At 27.6% G+C, this 19,915-nt stretch overlaps 1 protein-coding gene across 9 annotated transcripts in view; it reads right to left on the minus strand.

Annotated features, from left to right (window-relative positions):
- Positions 1–1,353: 1,353 nt before the first annotated feature.
- LOC107449379 (regulating synaptic membrane exocytosis protein 2) overlaps positions 1,354–19,915 on the minus strand; it is a 93,209-nt gene continuing 74,647 nt past the window's right edge. For 4 of the 9 annotated variants that reach the window (XM_071178230.1, XM_043043237.2, XM_071178234.1 and 1 more), the window contains exons 17-20: positions 14,201–14,345; positions 8,258–8,460; positions 5,547–5,689; positions 1,354–1,844 (exon numbers count right to left, since the gene is read on the minus strand). In XM_071178230.1, coding sequence (XP_071034331.1) covers positions 1,650–1,844; positions 5,547–5,689; positions 8,258–8,460; positions 14,201–14,345 — 686 coding nt within the window. In that variant the 3' untranslated portion in view covers positions 1,354–1,649. Of the gene's footprint in view, positions 1,845–5,546; positions 5,690–8,257; positions 8,461–13,727; positions 13,897–14,200; positions 14,346–19,915 lie in introns of all 9 variants that reach the window. The other 5 variants (XR_011636321.1, XR_011636319.1, XM_071178233.1 and 2 more) reach the window with 3 other exon arrangements.

Genomic DNA, 19,915 nt, shown 5'->3' on the forward strand with positions numbered 1-19,915 from the left:
AAAATATTTTTTCTTTTTGAGACCTTTGGATAAATGTTGAGGTAAAATTTTTATTTCATAATTTTAAATTCATGAAGCTATACAAATATGGTTGTTAAGGCAATGCTCTTTGGCTGCAATCCTTTGCTAAGATCTCATGAGTGAAGATATAAGTAGGTAAATTGAGCAATATTTCAAATATGCTTTGTTTATATCCATCACTCCATATAAGGGGTATTTCAGCAAAGAAGACAATGTAATGAATAACACCGGTAATGAAAGGCAAAGTGTTGGTAAGTGAGAGTAAAATACAATCGGATCTCTATTTAAGGAAGTCGCTAAATTACGATAAAAAGTTCGTTGTATGGAAAATTCATTAAATAGAAAATTACCATTTGAAACACTAAAACAGGTTTTAAATTTCTAAACACTAGACATAATAAAAACAGCAATTGATACACCTTTACCTTGTAAATTATTATCTACTATCGAATTGTTTCAAATGATTTTAGATTTTATCATATGAAGATTTGGTGATTTCTTTACCATTTCTGTCTTTGTCTTTCTCACAATTTATTGCTGTGTTGTTTTTATTTTTCATACTGTCCAAAATATCCGATTCAGTTAATGTTTCTGTGGTTGCAGCTTCAAAATCAATAAAAAGAAAATCATTAATCAGCACATCATCATTAATTTCGTGGTTTTCTCTTAGCTGTACCCAACTTTTTTTAAGTTCCTCTAAAGGAACGTCATCCACCCCCTCCGCACTTTCCAAATTCTCTGTGCTGACTAAAAATCCAGCTTTAGCAAAACTGTTACGAACAGTACGATCTGTAACTTCATAGTTTCATGCTTCAAAAAATTTCTGTTATGCTTTCTCGTAAATTTATTTCTGGCATGGATTCCTATGAAATGCAAACAAAAAGAGAAAAGGTCATTTCCCCCATAAAATGCGTTAACAAGTTTGAAATGTTCCGAAATATTTTGGGAAAGTGGATCTTAAAGAAAAGTACGTTAAATAGAAATTTCACTTAGCTGTTTGGAATTTATTTTACAAAGAAATTTGCAAAATGTTCTTGGTTCCTCGAAGAAAAAAAATCTCATAAAATAGAAATTCTCAAAATGGAAGTTCGATAAATAGAAGTCCGACTGTATTTATACCTGCCGTACAAATTAATCCATATATATGGGGTTTTTAACGTGATGGATTCTTAGGCTTTGTTTGTACCTATTGCAAAAAATGTATGACATATGGGAGACACAGGGCAGACAAAAACATCACTGGTAAGGACATTCGAAGAATGTGGCATATCATACCTCAGTAGTGCAGACAGAAACATCAATTATGTTGGTAATGAGAGACAAAGTGCTGAATCGTAGTTAAAATATTTATGAGAGACAGTTTGAAATATTTACATTTTTTTTTTATTTGGATGATTTGTTTTTATTGAAAAATATGAAAGTCAAAAAAAGTGTGTCACAGTTCGAGAGGAGGAGAGGAAGGCTGTGGACACTTTCTTATCAAGAGTGCCCACCAAAAGTTATCGCTTCCCTCGAAAAGCGAAGATTCCGAGCAGTGGCCATCAGCAGTGTGTGTGTGTGTCTCGTCTGGAAAGAGAGATAGAGAGAGTAAAAGGCAACAAGGAAATAATGGTTGTTGTTATTGTTTGTCAGCCAAAACTATCCAAAGAGAGAAAAGAGCTGCGGTCATTGCTTGTCGTCAGATTATTGACCAGGGATGATTGGTGAAAGAGTTTATACCAATTGATCACTCCTTTTGCTAGATCAATATCGTCAAGCACTATTTGGGACACACCCATAAACACCTTACGTTCTATATTACTGTAATTACCCCACACTGTCACCTGAAAGAAAAACATTTATTTAAAAAACTTAATAATCATAAACTTAACTTAAATTTTTTTTCTTACAATGCAGACTACTTTTTAAAGTAAAGAAAATAAACTTTTAAAGCACCAAAATTTAAAAATTTATGTTTAGACTTTTAAACACAGACAGGAAAATTTTTAACAGATAAAAATTTGTGGTTTTAATAAAGTTTCTTATATATGAGACAGTTACAAAATATTATCAAACACAAAATAAATAAAAATTATGCCAAAGGCTGCTATAAAAAAATTGAGTTCAAGATATAACATAATGTGAATGGATTAAAGACAGGAATATAAATTATTAAAGAAGCAAGTATGCTGAAATTATTTTTTATAATTCAAATTTTTGATAGAATATTAAAGCATTAAGCAAACTAATAAATTAAGTACGTTCAGCCATTTGCTTTAATACTTAAGTAAAGGACATATACTTCATCATTCATAATAATAAAAGAATTTATTATTGTTATGGATGTCAGAAAACGGAGTTCGTATAACGGTTTGAGAAGCGGTGTGCTAGGGTCCCAAAATTTGTATAGCAGGTGAAAAGGAGAATTTTAGTTCCCAATTCTAAAAATAGTCAGAAATTTCAATTTACACATTTGGGTGGGAAGTGCAAAAAAATAAATAAATAAATAAAATTTATAAGTTTACCATTACAAATTTTTGAAAATTAAGTTGGAAGCAAATTCTTCATTTATTTAAAATATAACATTAGAGATATTTGCTATCTCATCTCTATTTAATCAAAAAAAGAGTTACACTAAAAGATCATTGTATATTCTTTAATAATGAATTATTTTTTAATCGTAATGTTGTGTAAATTCAAGTAAAAAAATATAAATGCATAAATGGATGCAACTAAATTGGTATTTACCTGTGTTTATTTAGTTTGCAGTTACACTCTCTTGAAACATATTTTTATTTACCTAAATAATGTAAAATCAGTAGTTGGTAAAATAAAATGACGTGACACGACGTGGCTCATGAGGAAAATTTCTCAATTGTTGTTAATTTTTACTACAATGGGTTGGCTACATTCAAGAGCTTCATTTGTAGCGTCGATAGTTAATTTTTACAGTGATTCCGCTTACACGCTATAACACGTCAAATACTCCCAATATCAGAGGTGACATGAAAAATAAGTTATGAAGCATAATTCCCCAACACAGGAAAAAAATTGCATAGCAACAGATTTATGAAGGCAAAATAAAACCAAACTTTGAATATGTATACAGGGGTCTGTCTAGACATTTTGTGAAAGGTCCTGTTTTTGTAATAGTGTGAAAAAACTATTCATAATTTGTGATTATAAAATAAGTGCTAAGTCACATTCTTTCAACAAGAGTCCTGCTTTTGTGAATTTGTGCAAATAGAGTCCTGTTGCAAAAATTGCTAAAAACATTTTCAAGAAGTTTTTAAATTGTAAATAGATGCAAGATTCTGCTTAACAATTGCTGCTACTAAATTAGAGATGCGACATACAAATATTTGGTATTTAGTCTATATTGCTCAGCACAGAATATTCATTTTGGACTAATAATGGAAACAAAATCACTCACATTTTTAAATAACACAACTTAGTAATATATCACTTTTAATATGTTACGCATTAAGTAAACTTAAACAATTCTTAAATTTATAATATTTTATTCAAAAAAATTGCCAGAAATTTATTTTTATTTTCATAATATTCTATCAATTAATTTTATGAATAAATATAAATTGATTAATTATTTATTTATAAAAAAAAGATTTAATATTAATAAGAATGCACACACAATGTTTGTAAAAGTAGAAATATTTTCTTAGAATACTACATTTGGAATTTAAACTTAAGGGAAACTTAGTTTGTGTCAAACTGTCTTTCTCCCCCCCCCAGGAAGAGTTTATTTGATTAACAAAACAATAATGAAGATAAACAAATTTGAGATGGGTCTGATTAAAAGATAAAATTTTTTTTTGAAGGGTCCCTTTTTATGAAAAGATATTTTGTGAAGGATCCATTAACGGACCCAAATTCTTCTAAACAAACTCCTGATATATATATATATATATAAAAATGTCTTTTTCATTGTAGTTAATAGCCAAAGGAGAAAATTAGAATGATTCTTTGATACAGGTGTTTGAACAGTCCTAATTAAAAGCCTTGATAGTTCAAATATAACTATTTTTGATTCAAAATGCATTGTTTTGTCGATCAATAGATACAATCGATAAAAGCATATACTAATAGATGGATAAAGGGGAAAATTCATATTTTTAATAAAGACCTGCTTTTAGTAAAAAGAGACAGAAATTTGGATGTCCCAGATTCTACAGATTCACAATTTATAAAGTCTAGCAGAATCACTGCTTTATTTTAATGAATTGGGCGTGCTTTTCTCAATCTAATAAATTAAGTCCCAGGGAAGGAAACAAATAATAATAATAAAAATAAGTATTTGAACTTTTTTAATTTTGTCTTTATATAGAGATGTTCAAGATGTTCTATATCACTTGAGTACCATCATTCAATCGATTGTTGTAATGTTTTTGCTGATAGCAACCAGTTGCTTACTTTAAAATGAAACGGATTCCAACTACTTGCTACTAGTAACTGATTGATCATAGATGAAATTTCAGCAGGCAGGTAAATGAAGTGACATCAGCTTAGACATCTCTACACATTTCAGTTACGTGCATGATTGATCAGTATTAATTTTGATTTATTGCTTGTTTACTATTTCGTTTTATAATTGTGTATAATGAACGAGTATTTGGCAAGTTAAAAATAAAGTTGCAAGCTCTTAGCTTTAATAGTTAAGAATCTACAGAATTTCTTGGAGCCAACAGTAGCATAACAGCTTTTTGTTTTGATATAGAATTTTTTTTTAAAATGTAAGCAAAATGAAAAATTACCTAAGTACTGCATTTAATTATGCACTAAAACGTTTTTTTCTCCGTAATAATCATTAACTTCTTTTGTAAAGTGCTTAACGGAAATTGGTTTTCGGATACCCCTCGTATGCTGAAATGGAATTATATTTTTTATTTTACTATCAGAATTAAATAAAGTTTTCTTTTATTATACTTTTTAGATCTAAACAATAATAAATAAGCACCTTTTAAGTACTTTTCAGACACCCAAAAAACATTTTTAATCACTTTCCAAAAACAAAAAAAAACATAATTAGGATATGTGCAGTAATAAAAATTATATTTTTCTATCGTTTGAAAGTTTTTAATTTATAAACATAAAATCAATAAAATTAAAAAACATTTTCATAATTTTTACATAATCATGATAAAATACCTAGTTTCTGATAAGTTTTTCAGAAAAAATTGTGAAAATCATGCGCTTTTTGTAATTTAAAATGACAGTCGACACGGCAAAGAAAAAATCTCTTTCTAAAAGATAGAAAATTAAGCAATTTTTATAAATTCAGAATTGAAAAAAAAAAGAAAATTTAAGGGCTTTTAAAAAACGCAAATAAAAAATAAGCACCTTAAAGCACTTTTTAAAAATGCTATGCACCTTGTCTAATGGAGAAAAGTGGTATCAAGAAGGAAATGGGAATAGAAATTCAATTGATAAAAGTTTTTTTTTGTTTCTTATTTTTGCCCACCCCATAAAAAATAGATTTTTTCCCCCATTTGATATGATAGCAGTTCATGAGAGTTGATGATATTTACTTGCAAGACACAGTTCCTGAAATCTTCTGAAAATAATAATTGTTGCTGATAGAGAGGATCCAATGTCCTTCTTGCAGTGGCTGTCTTTCGCTTAGCAACACATTTCCTGCCCCCGTCTAAGAGGTACACTTTCACGTAAGGAGCTACAAGAAAATAAAACTTATGCTAAAGTACAAACTTTTATAAACATTAAGATATTAAAACAACCTATAATCCCACCAGTGGTTCTACATGTAGATAGTCCTAATTTTCTCCCTAAATACTAAAACTGTACTTAGAAAAAATCCCTGATTTTTATGAAAATGTTGAAACTACAAGTGGGTAAAATAGTGCATGCAAAAAGATAAAAAAAATGATATCAAATTAATATTTAAAAAAAAACTGCTTGAAGTAAAACCAAAGCATTATTTAAAGGCCAAATAAAAGCTTAAGTAAGTAGGAATAAGAATAAAAAAACAGAAGAAAAAAATTTGTGTCCAATTAATAATTGTCCAAAATTTAGTTAATGAAAAGAATAATTTTTTATTATTGTTAATTACTAAACATTTATATGCTTTGATTTGTAACTTGCATACACAAAGTGTTACGTAAAGTCCCTTTCTAATGAATATGAATAATGAATCAAAGAAGAAAACAAAAAAGTACACACATCGCAAGAAAAAAACAAAAACACTATGTGACAAATCACAGTAGTAGATGACACATGCATGAAACTAGTTTAATTGCTGGAGGAGACAAACAGATTATTCAAAACATCTACAATCATGTTCTATAGAGACAATTTGGTTCTCATTGCTTTTTTCCTTACTTATTCATTCAAAACTAATATGTATGCTTTTTTGTACTGATTTTTTCGGTAGAGATTCAATACATGTAAATTAAGGGCGTACTTTATGAAACATCCCATATACAAAAGAGAAACGAATTATTGACTGGTACTTAGATATTTCTGGGGGCACAGCAAAATAAAATATCCAATCCATTTTAATGAGGATTGTATAACAAATGCTGAATACAACATTAAATAGGAAGAGTTTCACATTCAAAATGAACCCTTTTGTCACAAAATACTGCCTTGAGTAAATTTTCAATAATTTGTTAACGAGATATACTGTGTCCAAATTTAAGACTCAAAAGTAATAGGACATTAATACCAAAAAGAACGAAATTACTATAACGATGCAAATATAATACAATGAAACAAAATTGAAAAAAAAAAGAGAAAAAACTATTATTTTTTTAAAATATTTGTATAGCATTTAAAATTATACAAAAAGGCATTTTAATGTATGCATTATATTACGTTAATCATAAATTTAGATAGAATTGAATTCAGTTTTCTTAAATTGAGCATAAAATGGAAATTTTTATAGGAATTTTAAGATTTAAAATTTTTTTCACTGCAGTAAAACAAAGTCTAAAACAACTTTCCTCGTTCAAGTTTAAAAGATACATTATTAATATAATGTATTTTAAATTATTTTATCTACTCTCTAACATTCACTAATAAAAAGCACACTGTAATAAAATTGATTACTGAAAAACACCAAACAGAATAATGGAAAACAAAATGGAAAGAAATAAAATATTTAATGAGAAAAACCTATAAAAAGCTTATTAAATGATAGAAATATTAGTCTTTTTTTTCCATTCAAGAATCAAAATTTCTATGAACTAATGATAACATTACCATTAAAATATCAGTGATTAACAGAAAGCATTATACAATGTTGGCTTTATCCAAATTTTTTTCAGTAATTTGGGTATTTATGATGGTGCGATTTTAATTATATAACAAATTTGCGTTTGGTAGTCAACAGTAAACACATTGCAATTTTATTAAAAAAGTATTTGTTTTACTAGATGCTGGGATTTCAAAAATAAATTCCCAAAAGTCCCGAATTTTTGATAAATAAATTAAAAGGTCCATCTCAACAAATCTGTTACAAATTAAGAGGATTTCGTGTTTCTCTAACACCATAGGGGGAAAAGTTTCTAAATAAAGCGAAAAGTTTCTAAATAAAGCGTGAAGTTCGTACACCTCTTTCCTTTTGACTTTCAATGAGTTCCTATGCATCACTGTCAAGCAGCTCACCCCCTCCCAATCACTACTACCCATTCACCCTTCAGAGGTCCCCCACTGACCCCAGACGGTTGTTTAATAGGCTTTGTATCTTTACCTTAAAATTAATAGATGAGTTGCATCATTAAAAATACTGTTGCATACGATCTTCAAAAGCGGCAATGGTTATGAATCACGGAAGCAATTTAAGAATATGTACACAGGGATTAAAGAATCAGTTATTAAGTTCATTTTAATAAGGTTTAAATATTGTACTCTTTGTGAAAAGTTTCAATTTAGCAATTTAAAATTCAATTACTAAAATAATGCACAATATTGAAGTAGGTTCAGTGGTGGATCCAGCGGGGGAGGGGGGGTCATAGGGGTCATGACCCCCTCCCCCCAAAATTGAAAAATAAAATAAAAAAAATAATTTTCTTATCAGTTTGCAAAAGAAATAAAATATTTCAAAAATTATTTAAGGGGACATAAGGGGGAATCTGAGTCTATGACCCCCCCCCCAGGAAAAATTTCTGGATCCGCCCCTGAGTAGGTTGTTTCACAGTATTGAAATAATGCACAGTTTATTAATGAAAATAAAAGTAATTCTAGTTTTGTCATTAAAAAAAAAACTCAAGTGGCAGAATACCTGGAAGAGTTTTGGCATTTGGATTGGGCATGAGACCACGGGCTCGAATCACCTCCACTTCTAGGCAGCTTTTCCTCTCGCAAATGGCCAGCTGAATCTCGCCAAGAGTGGGGGAGGCAAGAACTTGTCTCCCTACCAGCTGACCTGGGCCTAATCCTTCCACGAAACCCTCGCCCGCTTCCGGGAGAAGTCTCGATCCCCATCTACAAAGAACACAATTTTAATTTATTTTTACAAAAAATAATTAAACATAAAAAAATAAAATATCACGTTATTTTCGTTTTAAAATTACTAAAGGTAAGCAGAAACTAAACAATTTGGCCGTTCAACAATTACAAAAATTTAAATGACTTAAAAATAAAGTGTCCGCCATAAGAAATAAAAATATACAATCGACAGAGTCCTGCTACAATACTGGAAAGTTTAGGAAAAACGAGCATCAAAAAATTATAATATGAAATAAATGAAAAAACATGGAGTAATTTTTTTTCCAATTACATTGTTATATTTGAATTATGAAAGCATTCAGGTAAAATGGTTGCTTCAAAACCTTCCTTAGTAATAAAAAAAGTATCAATAAAAAAAAATTGCTCCATCATTTGTTTAAAATTACAATTTCTACATTCAAAGTCGCAAAAAAAAATTTGCTTTTTTGCCAATATTTACATTTATTTTTGAAAATACTCATTAAAATAAGATCAATTTTAACTATAAAATTTCTCGCCTTTGGCGTAATTACAAAGTAATTGATTATAAGCTATAACAAGTGACAATTATAATTTAAATTATTCGTTATAAATTTGATTTAATTATATTTGCATTTCTTTCGATTAAGCACATGAGTTATTTTTAAAAATCAAAATAAATACAATTTGGTATTCTTGAATCTCAAGAAGTTTTCTGCTTAAAAATCAAGATAGTATTTTAATGGGTACAATTAGTAACAAATATTATCAACAAGGATAAAAGCTTTTTGGATAAACCACCTTTTATCTTTACAATAATGGAAAATGAGAAGAATATGGAAGTTAACCATTATTTTAACATGAAAGCACAGTAAAGATCATTTTGCTGTTGCTTGTTTAAATATGACAATTTGTAAAATGACATTGTAAAATGGGTGGGATAGAAACTGCTAGAATATTGTAATCATAGCATTATACTTAAATGTTTTTGTTTTCAAATTTATTAATTCAATTATTATTGGTTCTTTCAAAGTTTTCTAAGAGGTCAGCAGTTTTTTTCAATAATTCTATCCAAGTGTATAAATTGAAGTGATTTTCTATGCGCAGTTTGGCTACAAGTTTTGTCTTTTATACGTCTTTGTTTGTAATTCAATGGAATCATTTTCGATTCCAGCCTTGACGTTTTTATTTTAACTCTTTTTAGACGTCTAAAGTCTGCTTAAGTTATATTAAAGAAAAATTAAGTAGAATTTTTAAGGAAAGGGTGCTGTATGATAATTATTTAAAACAATCATATTTATAAGGAAATTTTGCTAAAAATAAAACTGCCATTGAAAATGGCATTTAATTTAAAACAATTAATTTATCGATAATAGTTCATTATAATCAAACAACAATGCCTTAAATATATACTTAAAATGTTACACAAAAGAAATTATTAATATTTTTTTTTAATATAATCTCATACAATTTTTCGATAAAGTCTTAAACTATTTATCTATATTGAACTACAATAAAATGTCTTATCTAGTTTTATAAAATTAAAATAGCAATAAGGAACTGAAACAAAAAATTAAAGAAAAAAACAATTTCTTTTTACATCTAACAATTGTAAGTAGTTTAGTAAAAGGTAAGTCAAATTACTGCAAATAGTGCAATAAAAAATCTCATTGTCTTAAACCTTATATGTTCAGTGAGTAACTAAATTAATACTTATAATTAAAAAATAAGAAATTTTTTAAACTTTATAAATATCAAAAATACCAAAAGAGTGCTAGCAGGGTGCGTAGCCAAATCTTTGAATCAAAAATAAGCACTTTTTAAAAACTTTTTAAGCACTTTACAAAAATTTTCAAGCACTCAAAAAATTCATATTAATCAATGATATCATTGAAAAACAAAAAATTTTTATAAACAGTTTAGAGTTAAGAAAAAACCAAAAAGAAACGGGCGTAAATCGAAACAATCAGTACTTTCCCACATCACCGAGTGAATTCAACTTGACCCTGAACTCAGAACAAAAGTACCTTTACCCTCTAAGCCAAAACAAGTGTTAGAAGTAAAATAAAATAAACAAGAACAAAATTAAAATAAATTAAAAAGAAAAACATTTCATAAGGATCTGATATTCTCTATCCGAATTGGAGCACTCGGGTTTCGGTTTCAAGCGTGCGCGCATGCGCAAGTCACAAAGTTGGTACGACATGAAGTCCGCGTGAATTATTACGTGGCAAACTCCCCATTTTTCGTGAAATGCATGGGATCCACCAGATATCACTGAAGGGAAGGAAAAAAAAATATTCGAAAAAAAAAAGCACTTTTCCAAAACGCTAGCTGAAAAAAGCACCTTTAAAAGCTTTTAAAAACGAAATCCCCAAAAAAGCACCTTTAAGTACTTTTTACAAACGCTACGCACCCTGTGCTAGGCAATATATGGATTTATAGTGAAATATTCATATTTTTCGATCATCGAGAAAACAATTTTAAAAAAAATCTTTTCAAGATAAAACATTAACAGGATAAATACCTACTAACATTATATATCACAAAAAACAGACATACGATAAATGCCCAAAAATAACGACACATGATGAATAATAAAAAATATTCTCAGATGATAATATTGTGAATCAATGAGTAAATCTATTTCATGAAAAAGTACTAGTGATTAATAATTTTAACAGACTACAGTGTTTAACGGTTCAGGAACAAAGGTACTGAATTCTGCTCGGCACTTTTTCACTTGATGGAGTTGGCGATATATTAAGTATATTGACAGATATATCAAGACATTTATTTTAGTGCACAGATAGTATTTTTTTGAAATTTAATCAGATTTTATCATTGAATTTAATTAATAAATATTGAAAATTTATGTTTATTAAAAATCAAATCACACATTACAAGAATGGATTTTCTATATGGATAACAAAAAAGCTAATTAAATTCGATTAACAATTTTTCTGACGTTATTGTTTCAGAAATTTAAATTCATAATTAGAAAAGCCAAACACAAAAAGAAATCTCCTTCAGTATTTTAATATCTTTAGTTTATAATTATTATTTGTGACAAGAATGTTTAGTTTGTGAAAAAAAGATGAACAATTGGTTGTTTTTATAGTATTTCCTTAAATTCAAAAGTGATTTAAAAAATAAGTATAGGAAAATTTTTAGGAGAGTAACTTTAAATCAACAATACATTAATTCATCAAAATTCAATAAATTGTTCATAAACAGTCAATAAATTATTTTTTTAGACAATGTTTAAAATTTGAGAGCTAAAATTTAAGACATTTAGAAGCATTTTTACTTGAGTTGAGAAGAGCAAAACTTTTGAGACATCGTTAGAATGTTTATGTAATTTTTATAAGTTACAAATCATTTATTCNTTTAAATCAACAATACATTAATTCATCAAAATTCAATAAATTGTTCATAAACAGTCAATAAATTATTTTTTTAGACAATGTTTAAAATTTGAGAGCCAAAATTTAAGACATTTAGAAGCATTTTTTATTTTCTTAAACAGACATTTAGTAGCATTTTTACTTGAGTCGAGAAGAGCAAAACTTTTGAGACATCATTTGTTCATTATTAAAAAAAAAAAAAGAAAAAAAAAAAAAAAAAAAGAAAGAAAAATACATAATTTTAATACGTAAAATACAAAATGCGATTTAACATAATATATATCTACCTACAAATTTTTGCCACAATTATCTTAGATAAAACTGACTGACAGCTACAAACATTAAAAAAAAGGTAACTTAAGTCCATTAAGTCGAGAGGAGTCGATAGGGTATCAATAAGCTCAAAATTTAGGAGATAACTATAAAAATACTTTTTTTTAACACTTTTTTATATAACCACTTTTTTTTTAAACATCATTTCTCGAATAAGCATTTTTATAGTAGTAGTTATCACAACATTTTGACATCATTCAATCAACAACCATATTTCGTAGTTTTTTTTAAACAAAGAACAGCCATTTAAAATTTTTGTACCATCGGCAATCTTAGCATAAATCATAAATGCGTAGTTTAGTTTATATATATGTACACGTACACAAAAACATAATTTTTCAACTCTCAGTTTATAGATAAAATTTTTTATAATTAGTCTGTTATTTTTAAAATTATGATTAATAATAGTGTTTAGAGAAGAATGTGTTTTTCTACATTTGAGTAATGAAAATATAGAGCAATTTTAAAAAAAAATTGCAAATATAGAAGCTATATTGAAAATATTGCAATATATTGTGAAATATGTATATTTTTTGACAATATATCACAATATTAAAAATTCCGATATCGCCCAGAACAGGTGTACAAGAAGAGTGTAAACAATACATGACATGTGTATATGATAGTGGTAATGTGATCAACATTGCGTACTGGCCACCTTTACTTACCAGATAAGCTAGTACCCATTGATCTATAGCTGGGTGGATGGAGAGATTTCATCATTATTAAATATTTAAATTATCTAATAATTGATAAGTACTCTTTATATAAGTTACTACTTACAAGAAAAAGTTGTTACTTAGACTTCTTTACTTTAAAGANTACTTACCAGATAAGCTAGTACCCATTGATCTATAGCTGGGTGGATGGAGTGATTTCATCATTATTAAATATTTAAATTATCTAATAATTGACAAGCTATACTCTTTATATAAGTTACTACTTACAAGAAAAAGTTGTTACTTAGACTTCTTTACTTTAAAGAAACTTAGTATCAGTAAAATCTTGATTTTTACAGGGTGTGTATATCAATATATATATATTTATATCAATGTTATCACATTGTTTGCTTATGCATTTTTATTGTTAAATGATTTTGCAGAACTCAAGAAGATTCTAAAAAGATGAAATGTCAATTTAAGGATAATATAATACAAATTTACTGTTGAACAAAATTGTAAAAAACAAATAAATAAATAAAATTTCTGGCTATTGTTTCTAGCTAACCCATTCTACAATACATTTCACTGAGTAAGAAATGTTAGTCACACAAACAGCACTCACTATAAATTAATATGAAGAAAGGTAAAGAGGAAAGCAACAACACAGAGAAGTGATTCGGGGCATTCGGAGCGAGGGGGGAGACATGCTTTTTAAAAGGAGTAGAAGGCAAAAGAGAGCACACCCAAGGCACGTGCAAATTAGGAGAAGGAATACAAGAAAGAAAAAAAAGTACTGACAGTCGAATTGAGTCGAACAAGCGCCACCACAAAAGACAAAGCGGGACCATGAACAAAGCGAGATGGACTTCTTCTTAATACCTACTTGATTCACTCTGCACACTAGTCGTGAGTCAAGTAGAATTGCAAAAGAAATCCACCTCGAGCGGATGTGCAAATGTGTATGTGTGCGGTGGCCACAAGTACTTACAGTCGCCCATTGATCTTGACCGTGCCAGTCGGTGAGGGTGTCATTCCAGAAAGTCGGTCTCCGCCTGCAAGAAGACAATATTATTTAAGCTAATCGCCCCCTTCGATCCGATCAGCCCCGACTCGCCTCTTTTTCACACGTAATTGTTAATATTAAATCAATTTCACCTCCTCAGAAAGACAGTGACACCATAAAGAAACAGATAAGACAAAACTCTGAGTAAATGAATCACTGAAAAAAGGAAGCATGGAGTAGTTTTGAAATTGACTACTACATTCATAGGAAGACTCTTCCTTATTCACAAAGAAGACATTGAGGAGAAAGTGGGCCACTGTTTTTGTACATGAGAAGGTGAAAAGAGGACTTACGTCGTGCTGTCCCCGCTAATGCTGCCATCGGAGGAGACACTACTGCTGCCGGCCCTGAAATCCGGCAAGACTTCTTCGCTCCGACGCACCACAAAGGAAGACGAGGAATCATTACGAAGTCTGAAGAAAATCCTCTTCTTGTTCCCTTTTTACAGAACACACACACATCACATTTTATGATAAGAAAGGGTATATTTCAATTCCAATTCATTTAGAAAATTTTTTTCACCAAATAGATCAAATTTATTTCATACCTTTTTTAAAAACTTAAGTTATATTCCCCCAAACAATATTATAATGAAATTAAATAAAATTCACAACAAACATTTTAAACTAATTCAAATTTTATCATTTACTTAAAATATCTAACTATCTTATACCTTTATCATAATTTACATACTTAAGAATTTCATGAAAACCTAAGGATAATTTTTTAAAGAATACTTTTAAAAATTCCCATTTGAATTGCATGTAATATTAGAGATGACACTGCTAATTTGTTTCTTCAAGTTATTATCAAGTTCAAGTTTTTGATTTTTTTTAAAAAAAAGTTGCTAAATTTAAGCATTTTTTATTTTAAATATCTGCCTAGAAACCATGTCCATACTTAAGATTTAAAAAAAATTGAAAGAAGTTTGTCGTCTACGAGTCATTGCCAAATGATTTTTTTTTTAAGTAAATAAAATGTCCTTGAAATTATATCTTAGGTGCCAAACCTCTGCTCAGTGCTCATCATAATTTTTCATTCATATTTTATGTGACATAATCATCAGAAAAGATATCGGAAAGGCTGCAATTAACATTAAAAAAAGGCTCTTTCAGGGCTAAGAAAAATAAATTGCTTAAATGGAAACATATTAATTAAACAGACTCAATAGGAAAGAATCAGGCTTGTTAAAATACATCCAAAAAAATTTTTCTTTATATATATAAAAATATGGAATCCGCTCAATTTAAATAATTCGTTATATAAATCAAAAATTTTTTATTTTTTTATTTTATTAAAAATTATGTTTAGTTAAAATCAATTTATTACTAATAAATTATTAACATTTAATTTTCAACCCATTTCACTTTCTGAAAAGCTACTATTATTGATTTATTTTCACTGTTTAGAGAAAAAAATACTCCATTTATATAGTTTTTAATGAAGGAAAATTACTCATAAATGCAGAAAAAAAAAATGCTCTTTAAAGAAAAAATTGAGCACTTGGCATAACCTATTTCTAATATTTCAGTTTTGCACAGTAAAAATATTTTACCCACAAACCTTTAAACTTTAAATTGAAAAAGTAGTACTCTGTTTTAGAAAATCATAGAAAAGTCGTCAAATATTGCTGACACCAATGATGTTTAACTATTTGCGATAATATGTGCTACAAATATTACGGTGCTTAATATACAAAAATAAACACTGCTGTGAATAAATTTTCACAAACCCTCGATACATAACAGTACCAAAGAAAATTTACTTTCTAAAAATTTGTTTCTTCTTCATTAATTTGACAAAATAGGTTTAAATTTTTCTTTCTTCCATTCTTTCCTTTTTAAATTTTTTTTTATAGCTAGAATTAAATATAAAATTAGCGTATTAATAATTTCTAAGATTCGATAACATAAATATCATATTGTGACTGAATTCTGAATTTTTTTATATTCAGATATAGATATTTAAAGCGATATAGCTATAGATATTGTTATTCAGCTCTATATTTTAATTGGTTAAAGTTCTTTAAAATACAATTTTTATTATGATACGAATGGCTGCAAATGACTAAATGATAGATATTTAAATTATATATATATATATTTTTAATGCGCAACTTTCAAAGGGGAAACATTGCAATTTTTATTTTCATTAGATAAATTTAATAACAAATTTACGTGGCCACTAAGTAGTATTGCAATTTCTAAGTATGTTTTGAGACTTCATCCTATCGTCTGCAAATGCCCTGGTCCTATAGAGATTGCCCAGTTGTGCACATGCCAAAAGACGGTACTAAATCTAGCCTTCTAAGATGTTTAATAATTGGAAAAAAATATTAGTTTTTGAAAAGAAAATGTGTATTATTTGGTGGCCATAAGAAATATTGAATATTTACTAGTGTAAGAGCTTAAATGGGTGCAGCATCAAAGTTCTTATGGAAAGAAGATTCTGAGCAATTTTTTAGTACAGTAATTTCCAGAAGATAGACCATGGCCTAAACAAAGAAATCATTCCCCCCAAGCTAAGAGTGATGATTTTATAATCACAGCGGATTTATTCAAAAACAGATTTTTACAATATTTGTTTCCGAAATTATGAATATTCACTCTGAAAGCTTTTTTTATGTATAGGGTGATAAAAGAAGTTTTCGATTAAGGAAGAACCATCTTTAATCTGACATCTACAAATCGGTTACAAATTCCGATTTGAAACTTAAGAATAAACCAGTACATATATTTTTTACTCGCTCCTCCTCACCTACATTTTCTTTTTAAATATTTTATTTTCCAATTGTCACAAAACTAGAATATAAAATATTTTTATTCTATTCATCGATCCAATTACTGCAGATGAAATTTAGAATTAGTTGAAATTTTTTACATATTTATTTTTCAACACTGATTAAAAATTTCTACTCCTTTTCCTAACTAATGTATACAACATAGAAGGAATAATAAAAAAAAAACAGCACTTCAGCATTAAAACGTGCCTCTGAAAAAGAAATTGGGAGAGTACGTAAATTGACACCAATCTGTCGATTAACTGATGTATGAAAGAAGAAAAAAATTTAAAATAGAAAAAAAAATGAGGTTCTGCACTGATGAGATGAAAAATGAACTCGATGATGAACTACAACAATTATTTTTTCGCCAAAGTGAAGAATCTGATTTTGATGGATTTGATTAAATATAAGATTGGAAACATCTGAAAAATAAATAAAAAGTTGGTGATTTATTCTTATTTTGTGATTAGGTTATTTTTCATCATGTACACATCATCAAATTATGATTCTGATTGGCTGTATAAGTTTCTTCTATAAATAAGTATCGTTCTCAATTCTTTCGTTTTATAATAAAGTGCATTCATATATAAAAAAAGATTTATAACTAATAACTGTTTTCTAAGTATAGATTTTATGTTTTAAAGATTATTATTTTTCAAGTCTTGCTAAGAATCGATGTGGTACCCACTATTCCGCATTTTAAAGATGTAACCTTTTTTCTTTTAACTGAGAATAACTTTCATTTCATTTCAAATTTTAATTATATATTTGGAAAGCGAATCGTAGCCAGATATATAGTACTTCTTATCAATTTAATTAACATTATAGTGACAATTAATATAGTGTATCTTATAGTATATCTAATCAATATGGTGACATTTTATGTTTAATTATTTCTTTTGGAATGCATTGTTTTAACCCTTATCTCTTTTAACAAGGAAGAATTTTGCATAGAATTTTGAGGGAAACATTTTTCAGTATGAATGGTGTCAAGTGCTATCTTCTCTAGGTAAAGTCTTTATTTTTTGGAAGGGATAAAAACTTTTTTGAGCCTTTCTAGATCTAAAATAACAGGTTTAAAGATCTTAATGAAAGGATTTGAGTAAATATATTCTTTTCAGAAAATGTCTAAAACTGCCACTTAGCACCCTTCATCCATTAAGACTAACAAACTTAACAAAGACTAACAAACTAAGACTAAGACTTAACAAACTACACCATTGTTGTATAAAACTAAAATAGGATCCAACCATTGAAAAAATATAATTTCTTTGACTAAGCTACTCAAATATTACACAAGTACTTTTATAAACTCATTCCTGACAATTTTCACACATAAATCGAATATCTCACATAAAAAATTAATTGTCTTTAAAAATCAATTTATTTATAATTATAATTGATTTTAATTGCTTAACAAAATATTTTTTTTTAACATTTGTCTGTACATTTTTTTTCAAGTACTAAAATTTTTTTTCCAGGGTTCCCACTCCTTTAAAAAAGCAAAAATTAAGCACTTTTAAGCACCTTTTCTTGAAAAAATTAAGGACTTTAAAAATAGAATGATTGTTAATGATCGAATATATACATATATAGTACAAATGACAGTGCCAATTACTTACATTTCATAAAAAAATAATAAACAATTTTATTATAACGTAAGCACTGGTATAATTACATTCATTAACAGGGCTTGCCAAAGAAGTACCAGGCAATATTTGCAAACCCGGGTTGGTTTTTTTTAAAAAAACATTTTCAGATTGTTAAAGGTTAACGTCATCTATGAAACTAATACATATTCAATTTTTAATGATTTCATTGAAATTGAATGGTAAAATTAAGTCCAGAAATTAGGATTTGAAATTTTTTTCCTGTATATATATATAAAAAAGAGTAAATAAAGAAATTTGGCAAAAACATTGAAAAATTTATTACAACAAGTTTTTATATTTCACTACTAGACCTGCATCACATATTTATTTGTGGGCCAATCTTGCTAAATGTTCAGTTAGGCCAAAAAAATTCTTTCTTTCCTTTTAATAAAATGTTTCATTTATAAGGGTATATATTAAGATAATTAATACTAAAAAGTTGAATTAGAGTTATGATTGAGAATAGTTTTCTTAACTGTGCCATGTAAAATATCTAAGCACCTTAAATCATTCCACATTTTTTTCAAAAGGCATAATTCAATATATTTTTTAAATTCATTGTGATAAATATTTTTATGAAAATTTTTATAGAATAAATATACAATTACATTTGAGAAGATTCATAATTTTCCTACCAATTTGTTTTTATTAGTTCTTATCATTAGTTTTTTATCAGTTAGTAAACATGTAAACAAAAGGGTCTAAAACGATTTTTAAAGGCATCAACATATTCCTATGGCCAGAAAATTAATAACATTCCTTAATTAACAAATACTAATAAATTATTTTTATTTTAATCACTTATAGATTTTTACTAGTAATATTTCTTTATCATCCTCTATCATTCATAATATACTCTAACTATTATTATGATTCGATATTTTATTTTTATTACAAATTAACAGTTGAAAACTGAAAGTGGTATTCTTTTATTATAAAATAATCCTGTAATATCACCTTATCAGGTAACGTTTTGTAAAAAAATATTGAAATTTTTTATGAAAAACATATTGAAAACGGTATATAACTTAACAATTTTGAAATTATAACTAAACAACAAATGTGCTATACTTACTTTTATGATGAGCTTTACACAAAATTATTTTTAACCAACCAAAAATTTAATAAAAAAAAAAAAAACAAAACAAAAAAAACAGTATATTAAGCTGCAATGTTAACTGAATAAAGATTTTATTAAAATCTAAGGATCTTTTAATTGAGTAGATTTAAATATTATATAACAATCTGCTTATCCTTAAGAAACAAAAATAATAGCATAACAGTCTAAAACTTAAAATTTTTTTTACATTGCAACTAAACAAATTACAAATAATTAACAAATATTTAACTTTCTTGTTAGAAGCAAACCATGCATTCTTATTTAGTACGCAGGAAAAAAAATTGAAGTATTTTGGAAAAAACTTGAGGTTTTCATCAAAAACCCAATAAAATCCAGGTTTTTGATGAAAAACATAGGTGGGCTGGGATTTTTCCAACCCTATTTATTACAGATCTATTTAATTTTTAGTACAATCATGAATTTCACAAAAATGTCACTGCCTTCAATAAATTTA

Source organism: Parasteatoda tepidariorum, chromosome 3 (assembly GCF_043381705.1).
Source record: "Parasteatoda tepidariorum isolate YZ-2023 chromosome 3, CAS_Ptep_4.0, whole genome shotgun sequence".
Classification (NCBI taxonomy): domain Eukaryota; kingdom Metazoa; phylum Arthropoda; class Arachnida; order Araneae; family Theridiidae; genus Parasteatoda; species Parasteatoda tepidariorum.